Raw genomic sequence first — 20,070 nt, 5'->3', positions numbered from 1 at the left:
TCCCAGTAGCATTTAGCTTCGCTCTTTAAACATCTGGGTCACAGATATGCTCAGTTAATTAATGTTCTTAGCGCTGCTCATTTGCCTGCTGGATAATAGATTGATTCATAATTTCAATAAGCAGCTGTGTATATCTTTCCCCTGAACATAAAGGCAGCTTGCTGTCATTCATCACTTTGCATTTGGCGAATTTAAATATATTCAGAGAGACACTGTTTAGGGAGGGGTAAGGGAGGAGGCGTAGGGGAAGACTTCTGATTTTCTTACCATTTTGCCTCCAACAATTACTCTGATTTGGAACTAATTTGGGTTTAAAGCACATGTTAACCGCATCTCTCTCAAGGGCACTTAATAAATTCCCTGTCACTTGTTTCAAAGGAGACCAGACAGGCTTCCTTTTTGGGATGAGAGCAGAGGGTTTCTGAGTAGCTTTCACAGGAGCCAAGAGCCCCTGCAGAGAAGATCCCCGCCCCCCCCTTCGCCCCACCCCCCCTCGGAGAAGGGGCACTCATGTCCCTGAGCAGAGTTCCCTTCCTGGCTGGAAATGCCCAAGTGCTTGAGAGGAGCCCAGGATCATCTGAGAAGAAGCCCCCATGCTGCTCAGCTGCTGGGCCAGGGCCACCACCCATCAGGTCTCTGGGGACCCAAAGATAGAGGTCAGGATGTAGCCAGGTGACCAGATGTCTTCATGCCTTGGTTTGCTCATCTTTAAAATGGGGAGAGTGATAGCCTCTATCTCACAGGGTTGTTGTGAAAATTTCATTATTTATTCTCTACAATGCTTACATACAACGCAGAGTATGCCTTCAGTACATGCCAGCTGGTAATATCATTTTTTAATTTATTAGGCACCAGCTGTATATTAATGATCATCACTCCTGCCCCAGCCACCTCACAGGATTGTGAGAACAATCATGACGATTGTGCTTGCCTCTCGTGGTCCAGCCTGCACTGGAATCATCTCAGAGAGGGCGGACACAGCCCCATGCTTATATTCTCAGAAGCCTGTCCCCAGGCAGAGCACACAGAGAGCTCTTCAAAACGTGTTTGTGGAGTTTAAATGAATAAATGTGGTTGCCTTTTTAAAATGATGACGTTCACCACATTTATAATGTGCTCATCCGCAAACATGTTTTGAGCAGTTGGTCTGTGATTTTCTTCTATCAGGGAATGAAATGAATTAGATACAATTCCTGCCCCTAAAGGAATGTGAAAACTGGGGAATACGTTTGTTCAAAAGTTGGAATGCAAGGTTTTAAACACATGGGCAGGCAGGAGAGGAAAGGCCACTAAACTGTCATGGGCCCTGTGGTGGGAAGGCTTGGCAGGCAACACCATCTCTGTATCAGTTAGTTATTGCTGCATAAAAACTACCCCAAAACTTAGTGGCATAACGCAATATGCATTTATGATTGTTCACAAGTCTACAGGTCAGCTGGCTGGTTCTGTGATCTGGACCAGGCTCAGCTGATTCTGGCTGGATTCGTTCATGCATCTCCTGTCAGCTAGCGGGTTGGCCTAGGGCTGCCTGATCTGGGATGATCTCGTCCACTTGTCTGATGGTTGACTGGCTGTTGGTTGGGTCACAAGTATCTCATCCTCCAGCAAGCCTGCTGGGCTTACTGCCATGGTGCCAGCAGGGTTCTGAGAGTGTGGAACCATGCAAAGTCTAATCCAGGAATAGGCACGTCCTCGCTTCCAATACATTCTGTTGGCCAAAGCAAGTCACAAGGCCAACCAGTATTCAAAGGATGGGGAAAGAGTAATCCCTTGATGGGAATTACTACAAAGTCATACTGCCAAGGGTGTATAGAAGGAAGAGTGAAGGACGTGGGTGTTTTTGCAATCTATCACAATCTCCTACCATTGTCGCAGGACATGGAGCAGAAAGCAAGTACCAGGATTATGTTGCACATTTAGGATGTTTCTGCGCTTTTTCATCATTATAAATAAGATTGCAATAAATATCTTATACATAACTTATGTGCACAGCTCTGATTATTTCCTTGGAATGGATTTCTAAAGTGGATTTACTGAGTCAAAGGAGAGGATAATTTTCAAAGCACAAAGTATATGTTTTGAAATCCCTTTTTTGAAAGATTGTAATAATTTTCCCTGCCTCCAGCCCATTTTATATTGACCTTGGAAAAATGTGAATAATGTCTTTTTTTAAATGTGGCATCTCATTGTTTTAGTTTTTTATTTAATACCTATGAGGTTGAATGTTTAATATGTCTGTTTCTTCTTCTGTGAACTGCTTCTTTGGGCCCTTTGCAGCAGAGTAGATTTAATGAATCTCAGTTTACGAGTGAGGAGGAAATGGAGGTTCAGAGAGGTTAAGTGACGTGTTCAGGTGGCCCAGCCAGCCGGAAGCAGAACCAAGGTTTAGAAGTCAGATGTCCTGCTCTTTTACTTTTTCCTGCTCCCTCATGTTCTGAACAGAAGGCTAGAATCCTAAAACATGAACATAGGACACGCTTCAAAGAAAATCAGACAGTGACCCTAGGGAATCTATATCCAGGCTTGTCAAGCTGGAGAGCTTCCTGGGCAGGGCTCACCTGTGAGTTGGCTGTGTGGGGGTGTCACGGGCCTGCAGTGCTGATGGAGGTGGGGTGAGACCTGCGGACCTGAACCATGTTTCCCTTTGTGGTCTCAACGGTGCCTCCCCCTCCCCTGCTGCTCTGCTCTCTCCCTAGCTCGCCCGCTACACCAAGGAAGGCTTCCTGCACCTGGGAGCCCTGGGGACCACCACACTCCTCCCTGACACCCGCTGCCTGGTGGACAACTCCAAGAGTCGGCTGCCCCAGCTCCTTGACTGTGACAAGGTCAAGAGCAGCCTGTACAAGCGCTGGAACTTCATCCAGGTGAGCGCTGGGTGCACAGGGCCGGCCCCCCGGAGCAGCCAGAGGAATCTGCTTCCCCAAGAGGATCCCACAAAGTGCCACCAGAGGTCTCCCAGCCCTGGGCCAGGCCCAGAGACCCAGGGCACGTTCCAAGGGGATGGGCGGGGGGATTTACGTGTGAGAAGCCTTCCTGCGCCCTGCAGCCGTGCTAATCTGGGTTGGGCTCTGACAGATCTCCAGAGGGGGTGTGGGGGTGATTTTCCTGAAATCTGCTAAGTACCTACAGTAAGTAGGATTGAGAAAGTCAGACCTTGAATGTCCCAGGGAATCCTGCATCTGGACACCATCCCCCCTAAAGCTCATCACCTGGTTCAGCCACTCAAACTTGCGGAAGCTTGTTTGTTTCCTGACTTTAGGGTTTCCAGAGGAGGTCCCGATCATCTCTCCCCCAGTGCAAAGAATTTTGGTGGGATTGTTCCCCATGAGAGGCCATGTGCCAGGCACTATGGTGGTTAAACCTTGCTCTCTCTCTTTCTTGCTGTCTCTGTCTCTCTGTGTCTGTCTCTCTATGTCACTCTTTCTCATTCTCTGTATCTCTCTCTCAATCTCTGTATCTCTCTCTGTCTGTCCCTGTCTCTCTGTCTTTCTGTCTGTCTCTGCCTTTCTCTCTATCTGTCTGTCTCTGTATCTCTGTCTCTCTCTATGACTCTCTCTGTATGTGTGTGTCTCTCTCTCTGTCCGTCTCTCTCTCTCTCCTCCCTCGTACCCCCATCTCCTCCCAGAATGGAGCCATCATGAATAAAGGCACAGGGCGATGCCTGGAGGTGGAGAACCGGGGCCTGGCTGGCATTGACCTCATCCTCCGCAGCTGCACAGGACAGAGGTGGACGATTAAGAACTCCATCAAGTAGTGGGGAGGAGCTGGGGCCCCCGGAGCCTGGCCCCTGGGACAGGGTGTGCCATCTTCTGGACCAGCCACACTGGTGGAGAGACAGCAAGGGGCCAGCAGGTGCTCATTGGGCCTCCCGGGGCTTCTCTAGGGCAGCATGGGGGCCCCAGATGGAGACTTTGTGTCCCCATCAGGCATTCAGCTGTCATGAGGCTCACGCACCCTGGAAAAGCCCCCTCAACCTTTCTCTGGGAACCCAGGAGCCATGTCTTCTACAGCCTGAATGTGGACCTGGTACCAAGGAGTGAAAGAAACATCCACACCTCCTCCTTGTCATCTTCCTCCCTACTATCAGGACTGGGACTGGCAGGGGCCCCACCCTTTTCTCATCTTTTGCAGCAGCAGCAGCAGTTTCTGAATTCCACTCCAGCCCTCAACAAAGTGGGGAGGGTCTCAGCCACACCCTAGCTCCCCCTCCTCAGAGGAGACAGCCAGGCCCTGAGACTCAGTTTCCCCTGAGGTTGCTTCTGCCCAGATACCCATTCATAGCCCAAGGCTGCCACGCCCAAACCTTTCCATCAGGTGGCCTTGAGGGCAGCAGCTCTGGACTTTTCTGGACCCTCCGTGAGATGGCCTGGAAGAAGCTGACACTTCCACAGTCATCAGGGCACTAGGATCCTATGTGCCTGGGCCAGCTCTTCTGCCTATGTCTGGAAGGAGCCAGAGGCAGGAATAGGCTGGGCACGCGGGGTAGTCTCAGCTGTGAGTGCCCCCAGGCTACAGCCAGGCCAGTGTAGCTCTGCCTGCTCGGGGACCAGGGAGCCCTGACTCATGGAGGCTGCTATGGGGGGAGCGGCAAGGGGCCTCCACCTGGAGCTTAAGGACTGGAGCCAGCACAGCAAAGCGGGACAGGACCCTCGAGGATGCTCTGTGCTCATTTCAGTTCACCTCATGCTCTGCTGGCTGACAGGGGAGAAGGCAGTCGATTCCTCTCAGAAGAGTAATAATTTTTTTCGATTGCCCTCTGGTTAGGGTGCACTTATAAATCAGAGTTAATATATGGATGTGTGTGCATGTGTATGAGTATGCGTGCCTGTGTGTGCGCGTGGCAGGGCGTGTGCAGCTGCATGTGCGTATATGCGTGTGGCACCATGTGGCGTGTGTCTGGGTGTATGTGCCTGAGTGCGTGGTAGAGCAGACGTGGAAGTGTGTCCTTGGGCCTGCTGCTTCATTGCTCTCCTGGATTGGGACATGGCTGCCAAGAAGCTTGGGGGGCTGGCCATGCATTGTTCGCCAGGAGGACATGGCTCAGCCTTGCCCCATGTGGTGCCCCAGATGGAAGGCTGTCCCTTCTGCCAGTTCCCATCTCTCCCTCGTGCCGTCCCCAGCCAAGCCCTGCCCAGAGCCAAACCCTGTAGTTGCCCAGTTGGGGGTTTACAGTGCTTCATTTGGTGCCATCTTATTGGTGATCACCCTGCCCATCTCCCCTCTCGTGAAATAAATACATGTGAGCACTTCCCAAAGCAGCCTGTGCACTTCTTGGTTCCTCCAGAACCTGGGACCAGGGGAGGGGAGTTCCAGGGACGTGGCAGAGGGCTTCTTTGGTTGGGAGTTTGTTTTATTAAAGGCAAAAACCCTATAGCTTGGGGCTGAGACAAAGCCAGCCTGCATTTGCACTCGCCTCCCTCCCGAAGAGGACAGAGCTCGACATCTGGCACTTGCATACTAACCCCTGTTGACCCTGGCGTAGGTGGGTCAGGCTGGTACAGAAACCTATAAGGAAGCGGAGGGTTGTAGGTGATCCAGCTGAGCCATGCTGATCTGCCCCCTTCTGCTGCCATGCAGCCACTTCTGCCTCTCGAGGCAGACCATGGAGCCTGTGGTGGGAGCATCTGCCTCTTCTGTTCATGAAAAAGTGAAATCATAAAAGCACCAGGCCTCTGTCATGGAAATGGGCATGGAAGGAATGGGCAGGAGTCCCTTTGGCTATCACAGCCCCATGCCTCTCTTCCTTTGAGGAAGCCAAGAAGGCTCATCTTGTGTGATGTCACACAACACACAGACATGCATATCAGTTGCCATTTGCCCTTTGCGTTCTATGAGAATTGGGATCCACATGCACGTTGATGGAAAATGCTGCACTTTGGTATTGAGTTTATCGGACCTAAATGTTAGAGTCTCAGGGTAACTGTGAAGTGAAAGGAACTACAGATGTGCAGGTTCCCCTGTGAGGTCAGGGAGATGCTGAGATAATATCACGAGCCGGTACTTTGGGGAGGAGTCCTCCCAGAGTATGCCGTTCTCCCTCCTGTGTGGGTCTTAAAGTAGAAGTGCAAAGAAGGTGGCATCCCACTTTACCATTAGCTGAGGTTTTGACCTCAAATCCCAGTGAGGTACTCAGTGGGCCCATATGGGATCCTGCGTCCTACAGGAAATGGGCCCAAACCTCCTCAGACAAAAGAAATCGTGAGGTCTGCCCTGTTCTCCTACAATATCCAAACCCACATCCACTCTGATGGAATCAGGCCTACACCCTTCTGTGCTCTGGCATGCCCACTGCACTTTGGGCTCATTTGTACTCCTAGGCTGCACTCCCAAAATATGGACAGCATGAAGTATCCTGGAACTCGCACAAAAGAAGTACTTCCCCTCTTCAGTGTCACATGGCAGCAGGACAGGATGTTTGGGTTTGCTTTTGGGGAGCCATTTGCGTCTGGGCACCAGTCCATGTGCTCCAAGTCTAGGCTCCGGCCCATAGTTATAGCATGCAGGAGGCCTGGGCCGTCTGTTCATATAAGCACTGGCTGTCCGCACTCACCTGGGCTTCCTCCCAAAGGCTAGGCTAGCTGAGGAGAGCATGAGGCCAGCATCCCAGATCAGTCCCCTCTTTGCCCTGCAGGGTCCCGGTGTCCTAAAGGTGGTGGGGTCGAGAGGCCAGAGGCTAAGGCAGAAAAAAGGAATTAATGATATCAGAGAGAAAGGAGAGAAAAGGGAAGTAGGGGCCCTGGGCGACCTTGTGGTCCTCCATCCTTTGAGGGAATTTAGTAGTTCTGGAGACCTACACGTCTGCTCAGGCCTACAGGCAGCAAGCTCCAAGCACTGGACCCCAGGGAAATCTCACACTCCTTCACCGGATGTTGGAAGTTGGCGCCACGTGTAGTTTGAGGAGTGACAGATGAGCTTCCCGCCCCTCGCTGTCAGCCTGCACAGGTGGATGCTGCACAGGGAGCTGAGTTCTGACAACTTTTGCTGGTCTACCTCTATGCACTCAGTCCCCTCCCCCTGGTGCCCCCACTCCCCTGTCTCGTGGCCATTTCTTTCTCTCTTCTCTAATTTTTCCCCCCAATTTATATGGTAAAAAATATCACAGATGGTATTCCTGAAACATGTCCAAGCCATCAAAATCAATGTCTTTGAAGCTACATGTGTTATTTCTCAAATGTGTTTTTTATACTTATTCTGGTGGCTAGAAAAGAAGAAATAGAAAAGACTGGGAAAGCACAATTTGGGCCAGAAGCCACCATCTTAAGCCACTCCAAGCCTTTTTACTTGGGTTTCTGGAGCCATTTCTTTTCATCTGATATTTTTCTGCCATTCTTAAAAAGTCTTTGTTTCACAAAGTCAGGCCAGGCAGAGCAGGCGACTCTCTCAGGGCTGGCCAGTGAATCATCCAACAGTTGCTTGCTATTTCTCCTTCCACTGTGCCTGGGAGTGATGCTCTGAGAATGGCTGAGCAACAGCCAACCAGGTGGGGATGGGCTTGGGAGGGGCCTGGAGCTTGCACAGGGAACCAGGTGGCCATGAAGTCTGGGAACTGCCGGGTGACGGGACTTGTGTTGCCAATCCCTGCTCGTTGTCAGCATGTCAGCCTCTTGTTTTGTTTTGAGCTCCAGATCAGCAGTTGGGCTGGCAGGTCATCACCCCCTATCAGCTGCCCCTTCCTCTCTCCTGGATCACGAATCCCAGCCTCTTGGCCGCTCTGCTTTCTCACTTGGCAAGTTTCCCAGACCTGAGTATGGGGATCAGTGGTGGACCCCAAACTCCAGCGGTCCATTTCAATTCAAGTCAACAAATATATTTGGACTTAGCGTGTGGTTTGCCTTTGAAGACTTCTTGGAAGGGAAGGAGAGAGGGAGGGAAAGAAGAAAGAGCTAAAATACATTGAGCAAGTGACCATGAATATCATGGTCTTTAGCCCTTAAAGCTTATATCTGAGGAAAGAAAATAGTCACAATCTATTGGACGTCCCCACCTCTGAAGGCTGGACAGTCATGAAATGGGGTCTACGCCTATTGGCATAAATGGGGGTCAAGGCGTATTAGCAAATTCCAGTGTTCTTTCTCCAAAGAGCCTCCAGCTGATGGAAGGATCTTGCAAATATGGCTCCCAGCTTGACTTCATCTGCTACCTATTGACACAAGCTCCCAACACCGCCCAAACACAAAGAGCCAAGCTGAGAAACTAAGAAAGCCAGACAGGGATCACTGGTGCTGCTAACGGTTCCAGAACACAGGAGACTGTCAGGCTTAGCCTGTTATTATCATCATCCTTACTCGACGGTCAGAGGATTCATATTACTCCAGGGTCAAAATAGCATCGAATCCACTCTCCCACCCACCTGTCCAGGTAATCCCTCCGTATCTGCTTGATAAACTCTAGAGACAGCTTGTTCTAGAGCAGAAAATTCTTTCTGACAGCGAGCCACGTCCAAGTCTAACCTATTCCCACTGTCCTGCCCCCTGGAGCTCTGAACAAGACTAACTGCCCCTTAAAATCTACAGCATCCTTCAAGTCAGCGCCCTCCTGGAAGCTTTAATACTGCTGCTCAAAACTGAGAGAAACAACCCATATCCCACTGGCAGCGACTTCCCGAGGGTGCAGAATTCATGGCTGCCGCCTGGAGAAACGGTTAACCTTCTTGGTGAGGGAGGCCATGTCCCATTTGCCACAGAGTTGGGCATATATTGTGGAAGATGTTTATCTGCCATTTCTTAACGAATAGATGGAATCCTTCCAAAGAAGAAAAAATTCTCACAGACCCTCAGCATTGATCTAATTTATTTTTTATTATTATGTTTCTCAAATACGTGTAAACATAAAATGGCTTTTGCTCATAGGTCCATTACAACTATAAAATAAAAATAAATTTACAAGTCAATCCAAACAAATCTACAAAGTCAATAAAAAGTTAGCAATGTTCATTCAACGTGGTGGCAGCGTTGTTTGCTGAGACCAAATGACTGCTCCTCTGATGCTGGCGCCAGCTGCTCTGCAGAGGCTCTTCTGTGCCTCCCGATAACTTGGACCTCCCACCACTTTTCTGTACTCCACGTATTTTTGAAATATTGATTCACTGTTCATTCATTCAACACATATTTACTAACCACCTCCTGTCTGTCTGGGCATAGCCGAGGATCTAGTCCTGAGCAGAGCAGATAGAAAGCTTGCTCTCCAGGAATTTATATTCCAGTGGTTTTCCTGAGGGACAAACACATTTACATTAAAATCTCCACTCTCTTCTCTCTCACCTGTAACAAGTACTGTAGAACTATTTAGCACCAATGTGGTTGTGACACAAATGCAAACAGATGCTCTAAACTCACCATCAATGCTAAGCTGGTCATCCACATAATCCAGAATATGCTTGTATTAATTTTTAGATAATTATCAAAATGAAAGACAAAATTTGAAAATCTTACAGACATCTTGCAGCTGCAGGAGTCTGCTGAGAAGCCCCAGATGCTATGAAGCGCCGTCGGAGAAGCACAGCTGGGTCCTTAGATGCTTTCCGCGTCCTTAGAGCTTGTTTCGATAAAGATGTGGTACCTTCAGACTGACGACAGCTCTCATCCCTCTGAGAGAGAAATTATTCCCATCAGGGCTTGTTTTCAACTCTTGCTTTTCTTCTGATTGCTCACCTTTTGGTCATTCCCAGGCTTGTTACAATATGTGGAAAAGAGCAAAACCTCATTACTGAAAATTACAGGATTTTCAATGCTGGTGCAAAAGCTTGCTGGGTGGACTTCGGAAAGCATTGCTCAGACTGAGGTGTAGGGATGCTCGGTGAACTTGATCAACGTCAACTGGACTAAGCTTTTCACAAAAACATGGTTCATCGGCAGCTGACGTTATGCACCTCCGTCCCAGGAGTCTGGGCTCTCATCCAGTGTGAAATCCAGGTTGGAAAGGCAGGAAAAGTGGGCATCCAGTGGGCACATGGCAACAGGCACTGGGGGAACTTGCAGCGTCAGCATGAACTTCAGAAGTTGAGGTTTCTACAGGGCCTGTGGCAGAGTCACTGATTAGTTACAAGGCAGGGTGTTTATAACCCAGCCATGTAGATAACAAAAAAGAATGTATGTGCTGCTCAGTTTTGAAATTTGCACCCAGACTTTTTGCCCTTGCAAACACACAAAGAAGAATGAAACTTCCCCATCCTAGTCCAAGGCACCAAACCAAGTTTCTGATGCCCAAGTTCATGTCTCCAAATTTCTCTGCATCCTTACAAGCCACCTCCTCTCCAATTCAGAATTCTTGATTCTTGAGTTAAAGTTGCCTGTACATTTGCTCATATGAACAAGGCTTCGAAAATGAAGAATTTAAACAAAAAGCTATTCAACTGCACAGCCTCTAAGTGCCTCCAAGACTCTGCTTGAGATGCATTCTACCACTCTGCTGTCTATACTCACTTCTTAGATGTTCTTTGAAGAGGGTCCCCCACCTGGTGCCAGGGTAGAAAGCAAAGAAAAGAACTGCTTCCAGTGTGCACTCAAACTGCACTTCCTGAGGTGGGCCCCGTGGCCGAGTGGTTAAGTTTGCGCGCTCCGCTTCGGCGGCCTGGGGTTTCGCTGGTTCGGATCCCGGGCGCGGACATGGCACCACTCATCAGGCCATGCTGAGGCGGCATCCCACATGGCACAACCAGGGGCACTCACAACTGGAATATACAACTATGTACTGGGGGGCTTTGGGGAGAAGAAGAAGGAAGAAAAAACAACAAAAAAGATTGGCAACAGATGTTAGCTCAGGTGTGAATCTTTAAAAAATAAAAAACTGCACTTCCTTGCCACTGTTTCATTATTCAGATTCCCTTCATCCTCGGGAGCCCAACCCTAACCTACCATGAATTTGCCCAAATTAGTGAGGTTCTAAGTGTTCCTCAGGGGTGTTTCTAGAATTCTTTCAGAGGGTGGAATTTTTGCTCTGGCCCCTGAAGTGAGCCTGCGTTTCTCTCTGGAGAGTTTCCATGAGGTTCTAATCAGTAACCAGCACAGTGCTGGGCTCAAAGCAGGTGACAACAGAGGAAATCGGCTGCCTGCAGGAGCCCGGGACGAGAAAGCCGGAAATCCCTGATTCTCATCAACCCTGTGCTCAGGCCACCCACAGCCTGCCCCTGCCCCCTGCCCCTGTCCCCGCCCCTGATGGAGAGCCTCTGCTCTCCTAGGCTCCCCCGGTTCGTGTGACAATCTCCCAGAGGTGTCATATTAGACAGGGCCCAACTCTTGACAGCTGTGAGATAAACACGAGTGGTGACGGCTTGATGGAAGAAAGCTCCGTCTCCCAGGAAGAAATACGCGGTCTTTTAGTTGTGTGGGATGTTATTTTTTGTTGTTTGTTTTGTCTTGCTTTTTGGTTTTGTTTTAAGTTATCTGCCCTTTAAAAATCTTTCTTAACCCAAAAGAATTATCCAGAGGGTTGAGGAGGTTGGGCAACAAAGGCTGGAGGTTGAGGAAGGTAAGCGCAGGCGAGTGTTTCTCTCTAACACAGGGAGGGTTTGATTTTTGCTTTTCGGTTTTGTTTTGTTCCTTTTCGCTTTTCCTGCTTTCCCTGTATTCCTCTTGTTGGTGGGCTGGTTTCTTCAGAGGCTGATCCTCCCTGCTGGTATTTGGTGGGTTTTCTTCTGGTAGGACTGAGCAGCATTGGGCCCGGGGTTGGGGTAGAAAAGTGTAGTTAACACCATAGCTCTAACCACCGCCCTGATTTGAGCCAGGCGCTGCGCAAATGCTCTTATGGGCATCCTCTCTCTTAAATTCTCCCAGGGACCTCTAGGCGGGTGCTATGGTCTTCCCTTTAGAGATGAGGCCCTGATGGGAGAGATCAAAAGCCTGTCCTAATATCGTGGAGTCTGTAAGTGGCAGGTGTGGGTTTCAGACCTGGGAGCGTCTCCCTCAAAAGCACTGGTTCATAACTATCAGGCCACACTGCCTCTGTGGCGGCTTTGCTCTGTCGCCTCGGCTCTAATACGAAAGTCTCGGATACAAGAGGAGGAGGAGGACAGAGCTGTTAGCAAGGATATGTCCGGGTTCCCTGCCATGGACCCTTAGATGATGAGGAGCAGAGCGTCACTGACTGCATTTAGCACAGCCCCAGATCCTGGGAGCACCCTCGTCCCAGGGGGGCGGCAGCTGACTTGGAACAGCCAGAGCTGCCCCAGACTCTCGCCTCCTGCCTCAAACTGCTGTCGTTTCTTCGTCAGCTCGTAGTGCCCGCAACTGTGTACTGTGAGGACCCACGAGAAAGAATGGCCAGTTCTGCCTGAAACGGTTCAAAGAGTTCTCAGCAGGCTGGGAAAATAGTCTGACTCAAACAAGAGCAATTTTTTTTTGGTAAGCTAAAAATTAATTGATGGTTCATTAGAGAAAAATTAGATAATCCAAGTGAGTGATAACAGGAGGAAAATAGCATCAATAAGCCCACCATCCAGAGAGACCCGAAACTACTGCTCACTGTGTTTATGAACATCCTTTTCTACTTTTTCCTTGCATGCAGATACCTATAACTTCATATATATGATACATAATGGGGTTGCAATTAAATTTAATGGGATAAATCGAAGTTCCTACACTTTGGTCCAAAAAGCCAGCTGCACTAATGCATTGCTAGTGGAGATACGGTTTAGCAAGCATTAGTGTAAAATGAAATGGGCTTTATTTAATAGTTGCCTCATTATGGGTCAGCAGTCTGCAAAAGAAGCCGGTGGGATCTTGGAGTGGAAAATCCAGGAGGAAGTGATAGTCCTGTCACCTTGGAGTCCACTCAAAGGAGAGCAGCTGGCCTGGTCTGTGTGCTGGGGTGACGGAAGTAGGTGTCAGAAGAGCTTCTTTTCGTGGAGATGTGCATGACAGCTGGGGGATGAAAGTCATACTTGTCATATGTCACTTTTGAAGAAGAGGACTGGGCTTGACTGTTCATAGTGGATTCAACTGGATGACACAAAAAAGAGAATAAAGTACATCATTTTTTTAAAAAAACATTGCTTAATATTTAATCACGGGCAAAGTCAAAACATGCATTCCTAAGTTTTTGTTTCAAAAAATGCAACAGGCTTATTGCGGGTGTAGCAGTGAGAGAAGAAATTCTCACAGATTCTTATAGTTTCAAAGTTTCTCCATGGGAAGATGCAAATCTCACGTGCGGAAGAATTCCGAACAAATTATGTAGCTACTTCACTCCAAGGAGGAGGGAATGACACGTGTGACTTCCTGCTGAAGAATACAGTATGGAAAGTGGGGGGAAGGAAATTACCTTATGGTGGAGGAAGCTGACAAATACCACTTTAGCCAGGTGATCAGGGTTAACGTCACCAGCCGTCAGTCATGTTGACAGTACACACCACTGATATGAGGTGGTGAAAATGGCACATCACCTCTGTAGTTTTCCTCCAAAATACCCACAGTCACAGTTGAATCATTAGAAAAACAGCAGACAAATTCCAGTAGAGGGGCACCCTATAAAATACCTGACCAGTATTCCTCAGAACTGTCAGGGTATTAAAACAAGGATTGTCGGAGAAAATGTCTCAGTCAAGAGAAGCCTAAGGGACATGAAAACTCGATGTAATGTAGTATCTTCGATGCGATCCTGGAACGATACAAAGGACGCTGGGTAAAAAATATTAAGGAAATCTGAATAAATTATGGATTGTAGTTAATAATGCATATCAATATTGATTCATTAATTGTAACAAATGCATCATTGTAATAAGGTGTTATTAATAGGAGAAACTGTGTATGTGGGGGGCATATTATGAGAACTCTGTATTATCTGCTCAATTTTTCTATAAACCTAAAACTATTCTAAAATAAGTCTACTTCTACTAAAAAGAAAAAAGTGCTCCGTGGACACTGTCTCCTCCAATCCTCTCAGGCACTGGATGCCAGAGTCTAGGAAGTGGCTGTCCATCCGCCCAGGAGATAGCACTGCCTCTCTCTTGCACTCGGCCATTACTGGCTATAACAGAGGAGCCGTGGCCTGCGGGCATTCTTCAGCAGAGCCATAAAAGTGCAATGATACAAACAGTTTAGTCAATACCATTAATGGCTATTACGGGAAAGCCAATTGGGACTTGGATCTGTGGGAATCCATCTTTCTGCTCCCTTAGGGAGTAAGAGGATGTATCAGAGACTGCTGGCTGCCTGCCAATCTCCACTTCTTTCGTAAGAGAACCTCACTATTCCTGTGTGCAGCAAAGTGCCCAGCTAGGAAACCATATTTCCCAGTATCCCTTGCAGATAGAGGTGACCAGTGAAAGGTAAGTGGAAGTCATGAGTGGAGCCTCTTGGAATGCTCTTTAAAGAGGCCCATTCAGCTTGGAGGTATACCCTTTACCCTTTCTTTCTTCTTTTCCTGCTGCCTAAAACATTGACATGATGGCTGGAGCTACAGCAACCATGTTGTAATTATAAGGTGACTTTGAGAACAGTGCAACAGAAAATAAAGGTACCTTGGGCTCTTGATGAAGCTACCATACTAACCCGAGGTTGCCTACTTAATGGTTCCTTTAAATGAGAGAAAAACAAAGTGAAAAATAAACCTTTTGTTTACGCACAGGCATTTTGGTTTCTTGATATATGCCATTGAACCTAATCTTTACTGATTCAAGAAACAAAATTTCTGCTGATTCAGGAAATCTGACTCAGGATGATCTAACACGTCTGGTGCAATGGTTCAACCCTGAAGGTGAAGATGTAGTGAGGTGTGGGAACCTTCTGGAGCTCAGAATTTGTCAGCTGAGTTAGGAATAAGTCAACCACCGCAGCACACGCAGACCACTCCCTGAAGCAGGCCAAGAACTCCGTCGGACCCCCGACCTGATCAGTAGAGGCCAGATGAGAGAAGATTCCCAGCCTTTGTTAGGCAACGTTAGCACACGTGAGCCAGGATGAGACAAGAAGGGCAAGAACTTCCCTGACAATTTCAGTGTCAGGAAAGGTGACCTGGAGAAGAAGAGCCCAGGGCCAGGCTGTCTTTGCCAGTGTATATTGAGGATTTAGGCTAGGCCATCCATATCCATTCTCTCCAAGGTTATAGCCCCCCTGACTAGACACAGTGCCTAGTATGGGACCATGTGACTAAGTTTTCCTCAAGAGAGTGTGAGTGGACTTGATGGGTGTCTCTTTGGGGCTGGGATTTTACGGAAGTGGGATTGGCTCCATCATTCCCCCTTTCCCCTTCAGGGCTGGGTGCAGACAACAGCAGGGTCTTAGGGGCTAGTGGAGCCATAAGGTGGAAGGATTCTCAGCCCCTGAATGACTGCATGAAAAAGACCCTGTCATTGACCTGAATACCAAACTAGGATTGTTTTGTTGAGCCATTATATGTTTGGGTCTATTTGTTACTGCACTTCAGCCTACCCTAGCTAATACCATATCTTTTATATATTGTATTAGTTATCTACTGCTGTGTAACAAATGATCCCAACGCTTAGTGACGTAAAACCACAACATTCACAATCTCATGGTTTCTGTGGGTCAGCTTCTGAAGGCAGCTTACCTGGGTCCTCTGCTTCAGGGCCTCTTGCAGTCTGCAGTTAAGATGTTGGTCATGGCTGGAGTCGCTTCAAAGCTCAACTGGGGGAAGATGTCCTTCCAGGACCCATAGTTGTTGGGATGAGTCAGTTGGACTGAGGGCCTCAGTTCTTTGCTGGCTGTTGACCAGAGACCAGAGGCCTCAGTTCTGTGCCATGTGGCCCTCTTTACAGGGAAGCTTACAACATGGCAGCTTCATCAGAGCAAGCAAGCGAGAACGCCAGAGAGAAAAAGAACTAGCAAGGTGGAAATCCCAGTCCTGTGTAACCTAACCTCAGAAGTGAAATCCACTCAGAATTGTGCCATATTCCATTTGCTAGGAGCAAGTCATTAGGTCCATCCCACATTCAGGGAGGGGATACACAAGGGCTTGGATGTTAAGAGGCTGTGGTCACCAGGAGCCATTTCAAAAACTGCCTACCACACATATTTAGGCCTCACAAGAACCCTACTTAAATCCAGTATTTACTCTGATTTGTTGAGGCCCATTTAAACAAGGAAATTGAGACCCAGAGAGGTCAAGTGGCTTCTTCAGGGTTACTCGGGTCATCAGTAGTAGATGGAGATGGTCTGCATGGTGGCAGCACCTGTGCTTGTCTTACTGCCCCACTGTCCAGGCTGCAGGTGCATCGTGGTCCTGGAGTGAGGCTGCCTGGAACAGCAATCAATCATGGGAGAGTCTGCAAGAGGCGGCCCACCCACTGCAATCCCTCTGCAGAGGCCCTGCTTTCATGAGCTGCAGAGCTGGCCCAAGTCCCAAAGAACTGCTTGCAGCCTCAAGGGGGAAATATGAGGGGTGGTGTGCGTGTGAGAGAGAGAGGAAGAGGAGAAGGAAGAAGAGAGAGAGAGGCAGAAAGGGACACGGAGAGACAAAAGAGACACATATAAAGAGAGAGAAAGAAAGAAGCACAGAACAACAGGGAGAAATAAAGAGAATTAGAAATAGAGGGAGACAAGAGAGAGATATTGAGAGAGAAAGGCAAAGAGAAAGAAACAAAGAGAGGAAGAGAGAAAGAAGGAAAAAGGAAGGAAGGAAGAAAAAGAAGGAAAGAAGAGAAGAGAAGGAGAGAGAGTGGGATAGATAGGCAAAGAGAAAAACAGAAGAGAAAGCTGGGCTGCTCAAGTCTTTCTTTTCAGGCACTCTTTTCAAGGAGGGAGAAACGCAGGGGAGCTCTCCTCGAACCTGCACACCCAGCACCCCCTGGTGGAAATTTGAGTTACATTTCTCAATGGCATGGACCCCACATCCCTCCTACCTGTTAAGAGGACAGTAAATTGTGGGGTTCGAAAGGACAGTGAATTGTAAGCCAGCCAGGATTGCCCACAGTTAGGTCTGGCCCTGATGTGTGGAGTGGTTGCCATGGTTGCCAAGGACAGTGGCACGGTGTGCAGTGGGGCGGGGTGGGGTGTTGTGATTGGATGTGTGAAAAGATGTGGTCTGGGCTCCCTGGGTGTCCTGCCTCTGGTAGGCGGCTCAGAGCGACACTGCTGCAGCCCCTGCAGGTGCCTGACATTGATCCCTGCTGCTCCTTTCCTCTGAAGTGAGCTAAGAGAAAACTAGGGGGTTGTGACACTTTATTCCTCAGGGGTGGGGAGGAGGAGTGGGTCAGAAGAGACCAGAACTGTCAGTACCTTCCCGTGGGCTCCAGCCTCCGGTCTGACAGGTGGTACCAGCCCTATGCTGACCTCCTGCACTTGAGAGGCTGCCAAGGGCTTTCCACCTTTTCCATGCCATCTACCCTCTTGGCAGTCTGTGGAAGCGTGTAGACCCCTTCTTCTAATAACATTTTAGAAATGTGTAAAATGAAGTACATAGGATTACAAAGAAAATTATTAATAGAACTACACCAATTTTATGATATAGAAGTATATACATCATTTTATTGATGCATTCAGTAAGATCTAAGTGATGGGTCTAATCACTATAATTTCAAAGTTGTATGAGTATAGATGACATTACAAGATTTCTGCAACAACCATCATTTGACTTGAAACTCTGTGATTTCTATTGGTGACAAGGTTATGGGTACTTTTCATCTATTGTGATTTGTTGTCCACTTTGATAATTGAAGGAAGAGGTGAAAGAAATTCATGTGGAGGCGGAAGAAACTGAGGGCATGAATTTTTCCCATCCAAGTTCACAGACTCACCGAATTCCACCCGTGGAGACTTAGGAGTCCATGGACCTGAGGTTAAGGAGCTGCAGAGGGAGAGTTCCTGTCCAGATCTTCCCTTAGTACCACCTGGCGCCAGACAGGCTGCTTGGAGCCAACACTCCCAAGCAAGTTCAAGGCAAGCAGCAACTCTATGGATGGATGCTCTGGTCACTAATAATAGTGACAGCAATACACTTTAGAAAAAGAAGGATGGCCAAAATGTCATATGTGCCAACACCACGCAAAGGGCTTTATCTCATTCAATCAGTCTGCCCCAAGCCCCATGACCAGCGCAGACAACCTGACAATATTGCAGAGTGGTGCTGCTTCCTGGGTGAGCGAAGCCAGCTCCTGCACCCTAGTCCCTGGAGGGACAGGTCAGAAGTAGTTCTGGGAACCCGCCTCTCAGCCAGCCTGGGGGGGCTTCTGCAGGAGGCTCTCAGTCTGGAATTTGTCTGCTAGCTGACTCTCCTCTATTACTCTTTACTCCCAGATTTCTTGGTTCTGAGTTCCTTTTTGCCACACACTGAGCCAAAGATGCTTGCCTGTGTCACCTTCTTTGATGACCTATTTTCAGCATGTTTCTCTGGTTCAGCCTCAGCTCGAGCATTTACCCACAGTCTCTCTAACTATAGATAGGAAACACTTTGGTCCTCCTCTTGCACCCATAGGACCTGGTACAGCCCTTCTTGTAGGGCCTTCCTGCCAGCAGAGCAAGATTATGAGGGCAAGAGATGCTGTTGGTAGCCCACCTGTATCCCTCACACTCTACACATCACTGTGCTCAGGCTGACTTCCAAATGCTGATACCAGCATCTCTTTGCCTTGGGGCCTCCAACAGCCATGGAGCAATGCCTGACAAGAGTCGTGTATAAATACCCAGCTTCCTCAGTGCTTAAGTGGAAAAATTCTGAGCCATCAGAATTCTGGGAAGCCATCCATGCCATTTCCCTTAATCTCTCCCATGGGATTAAACTCCAGTCACCCACAGTGGTAGCTGGCTTGATAGATTGGCTGCCTTCCTATCCCTTTTTCACTTCCTTACTGGTTTTCTAAATGTCTCAAATATGCTACCCGTACTTGAATCTTTGTCTCAGCATCTATTTCTGAGAGAAACCGAGTGAGGACAAATAGCTACATCCTTGTCTGGAAGGTTCGTCTCTGGGGAAGGAATTGTGGTCTGGGGCACAGTTGGTCTAGAGTCCTTTCATGTTGGAGGAGAATCACAGCCAACTGGCTCCAGCCTTGGACCCCAGACCCAGGCTCAGACGGCCCTCTTTAGACGCTTCGTGAGGGGTAAAGGGCTCTTTGGTGGGTCTTTCGAAGGCTTCCATGCATGCGCTCATCAGCAGAGGATGCTGGGGGTGTATCTTGGGTCAGGAAGGGGGTTCTCAATACTTAAACCTTCCCCAAGGCTATGGGGCTCCATGCCCTCGGAGGAACTTCCCTGTGTAGGTTCTCCCTGCAGGATCACCAGTGAAGACCCTCCGTGGGTCAGGGTTTTACCGAAGATAAGAGCAGTTGCTTTAAGCACTTCAGTTAATGACCTGCCGTGATTCTCCCCCAGAGCAAAGCTGGCTCGTCTGCCAGAAAATACGGAGTGGGGTGGGCTGTCCAGCTGTGCGAACAATGTCCACATCTGCGGTCACATCCTTGGACACAACAGATCGATCTTTGGACCACAGAGCAAGGATCAGCTCTTGTGGCTATACCCAGAGACCCAGGTCACTAGGAATCCAGGGCTGGTGAAGTCTGCCCGCAGGGCTCGCAGCCAAAGGCCCGTTCCTGTGCCCTCGTCTCACAGGCGCACACGGCCAAGAAAACCGTGACCTCACACAACTGCCCTTAGGACAGGCGAATGTGCGCTGGGGTAAATCTGGAACTCGAGTCCCCACGCACACCGCAGCGCCAACCTCGGGGCGCACGCCTCTGAGAGCAGACATTTGTGATCCGTCCTGCCTCCCGGGCCTTGCCTGCAGCTGAGCCTCCTGCCCAGGTGTCCGGGAGCAAACACTGCGGCAGTGCCATCTAGTGGGCAAGAGGCGAATGTCACAACTGAGATGCTCTTCCCATCCGGAGCCGAACCTCCTGCTTCAGGGGCCCGGAGACTTGGACCAAGGCATTCCTGTGCCCCTCCCTGACTAAAGGCATGACTAACCTTCAGACTGGCTTCTTCCTGACTCCAGGCCCCTGACCTCCCTTTTCTTGGGGCATTTACTTTCGAAAACTCGGTCGTCGGAAATTCTTTCTCTGCCACTTTGAAATGTATGTAAATCTTCTTCCAGCCTCTTGCTAGTTTTACAGCACAGGAATGTCTTTCTCAAGGACCTGGGAGCCATCCTTCTGAACTGTAATCATGTAGGAAGACCATGTCC

General features: G+C 48.8%; 1 protein-coding gene across 2 annotated transcripts in view; it reads left to right on the top strand.

Annotated features, from left to right (window-relative positions):
- Positions 1–5,236, top strand: part of GALNT17 (polypeptide N-acetylgalactosaminyltransferase 17) — a 454,995-nt gene extending 449,759 nt beyond the window's left edge. For both annotated transcript variants that reach the window (XM_046667386.1, XM_046667384.1), the window contains exons 10-11: positions 2,697–2,864; positions 3,626–5,236. In XM_046667386.1, coding sequence (XP_046523342.1) covers positions 2,697–2,864; positions 3,626–3,754 — 297 coding nt within the window. In that variant the 3' untranslated portion in view covers positions 3,755–5,236. The remainder of the gene's footprint in view (positions 1–2,696; positions 2,865–3,625) is intronic.
- The last annotated feature ends 14,834 nt before the right edge of the window (positions 5,237–20,070 follow it).

Source organism: Equus quagga, chromosome 7 (assembly GCF_021613505.1).
Source record: "Equus quagga isolate Etosha38 chromosome 7, UCLA_HA_Equagga_1.0, whole genome shotgun sequence".
Classification (NCBI taxonomy): Eukaryota; Metazoa; Chordata; class Mammalia; order Perissodactyla; family Equidae; genus Equus; species Equus quagga.
Note: the sequence above shows the minus strand (reverse complement) of the source record. Positions and strands in the feature narration are given on the sequence as shown.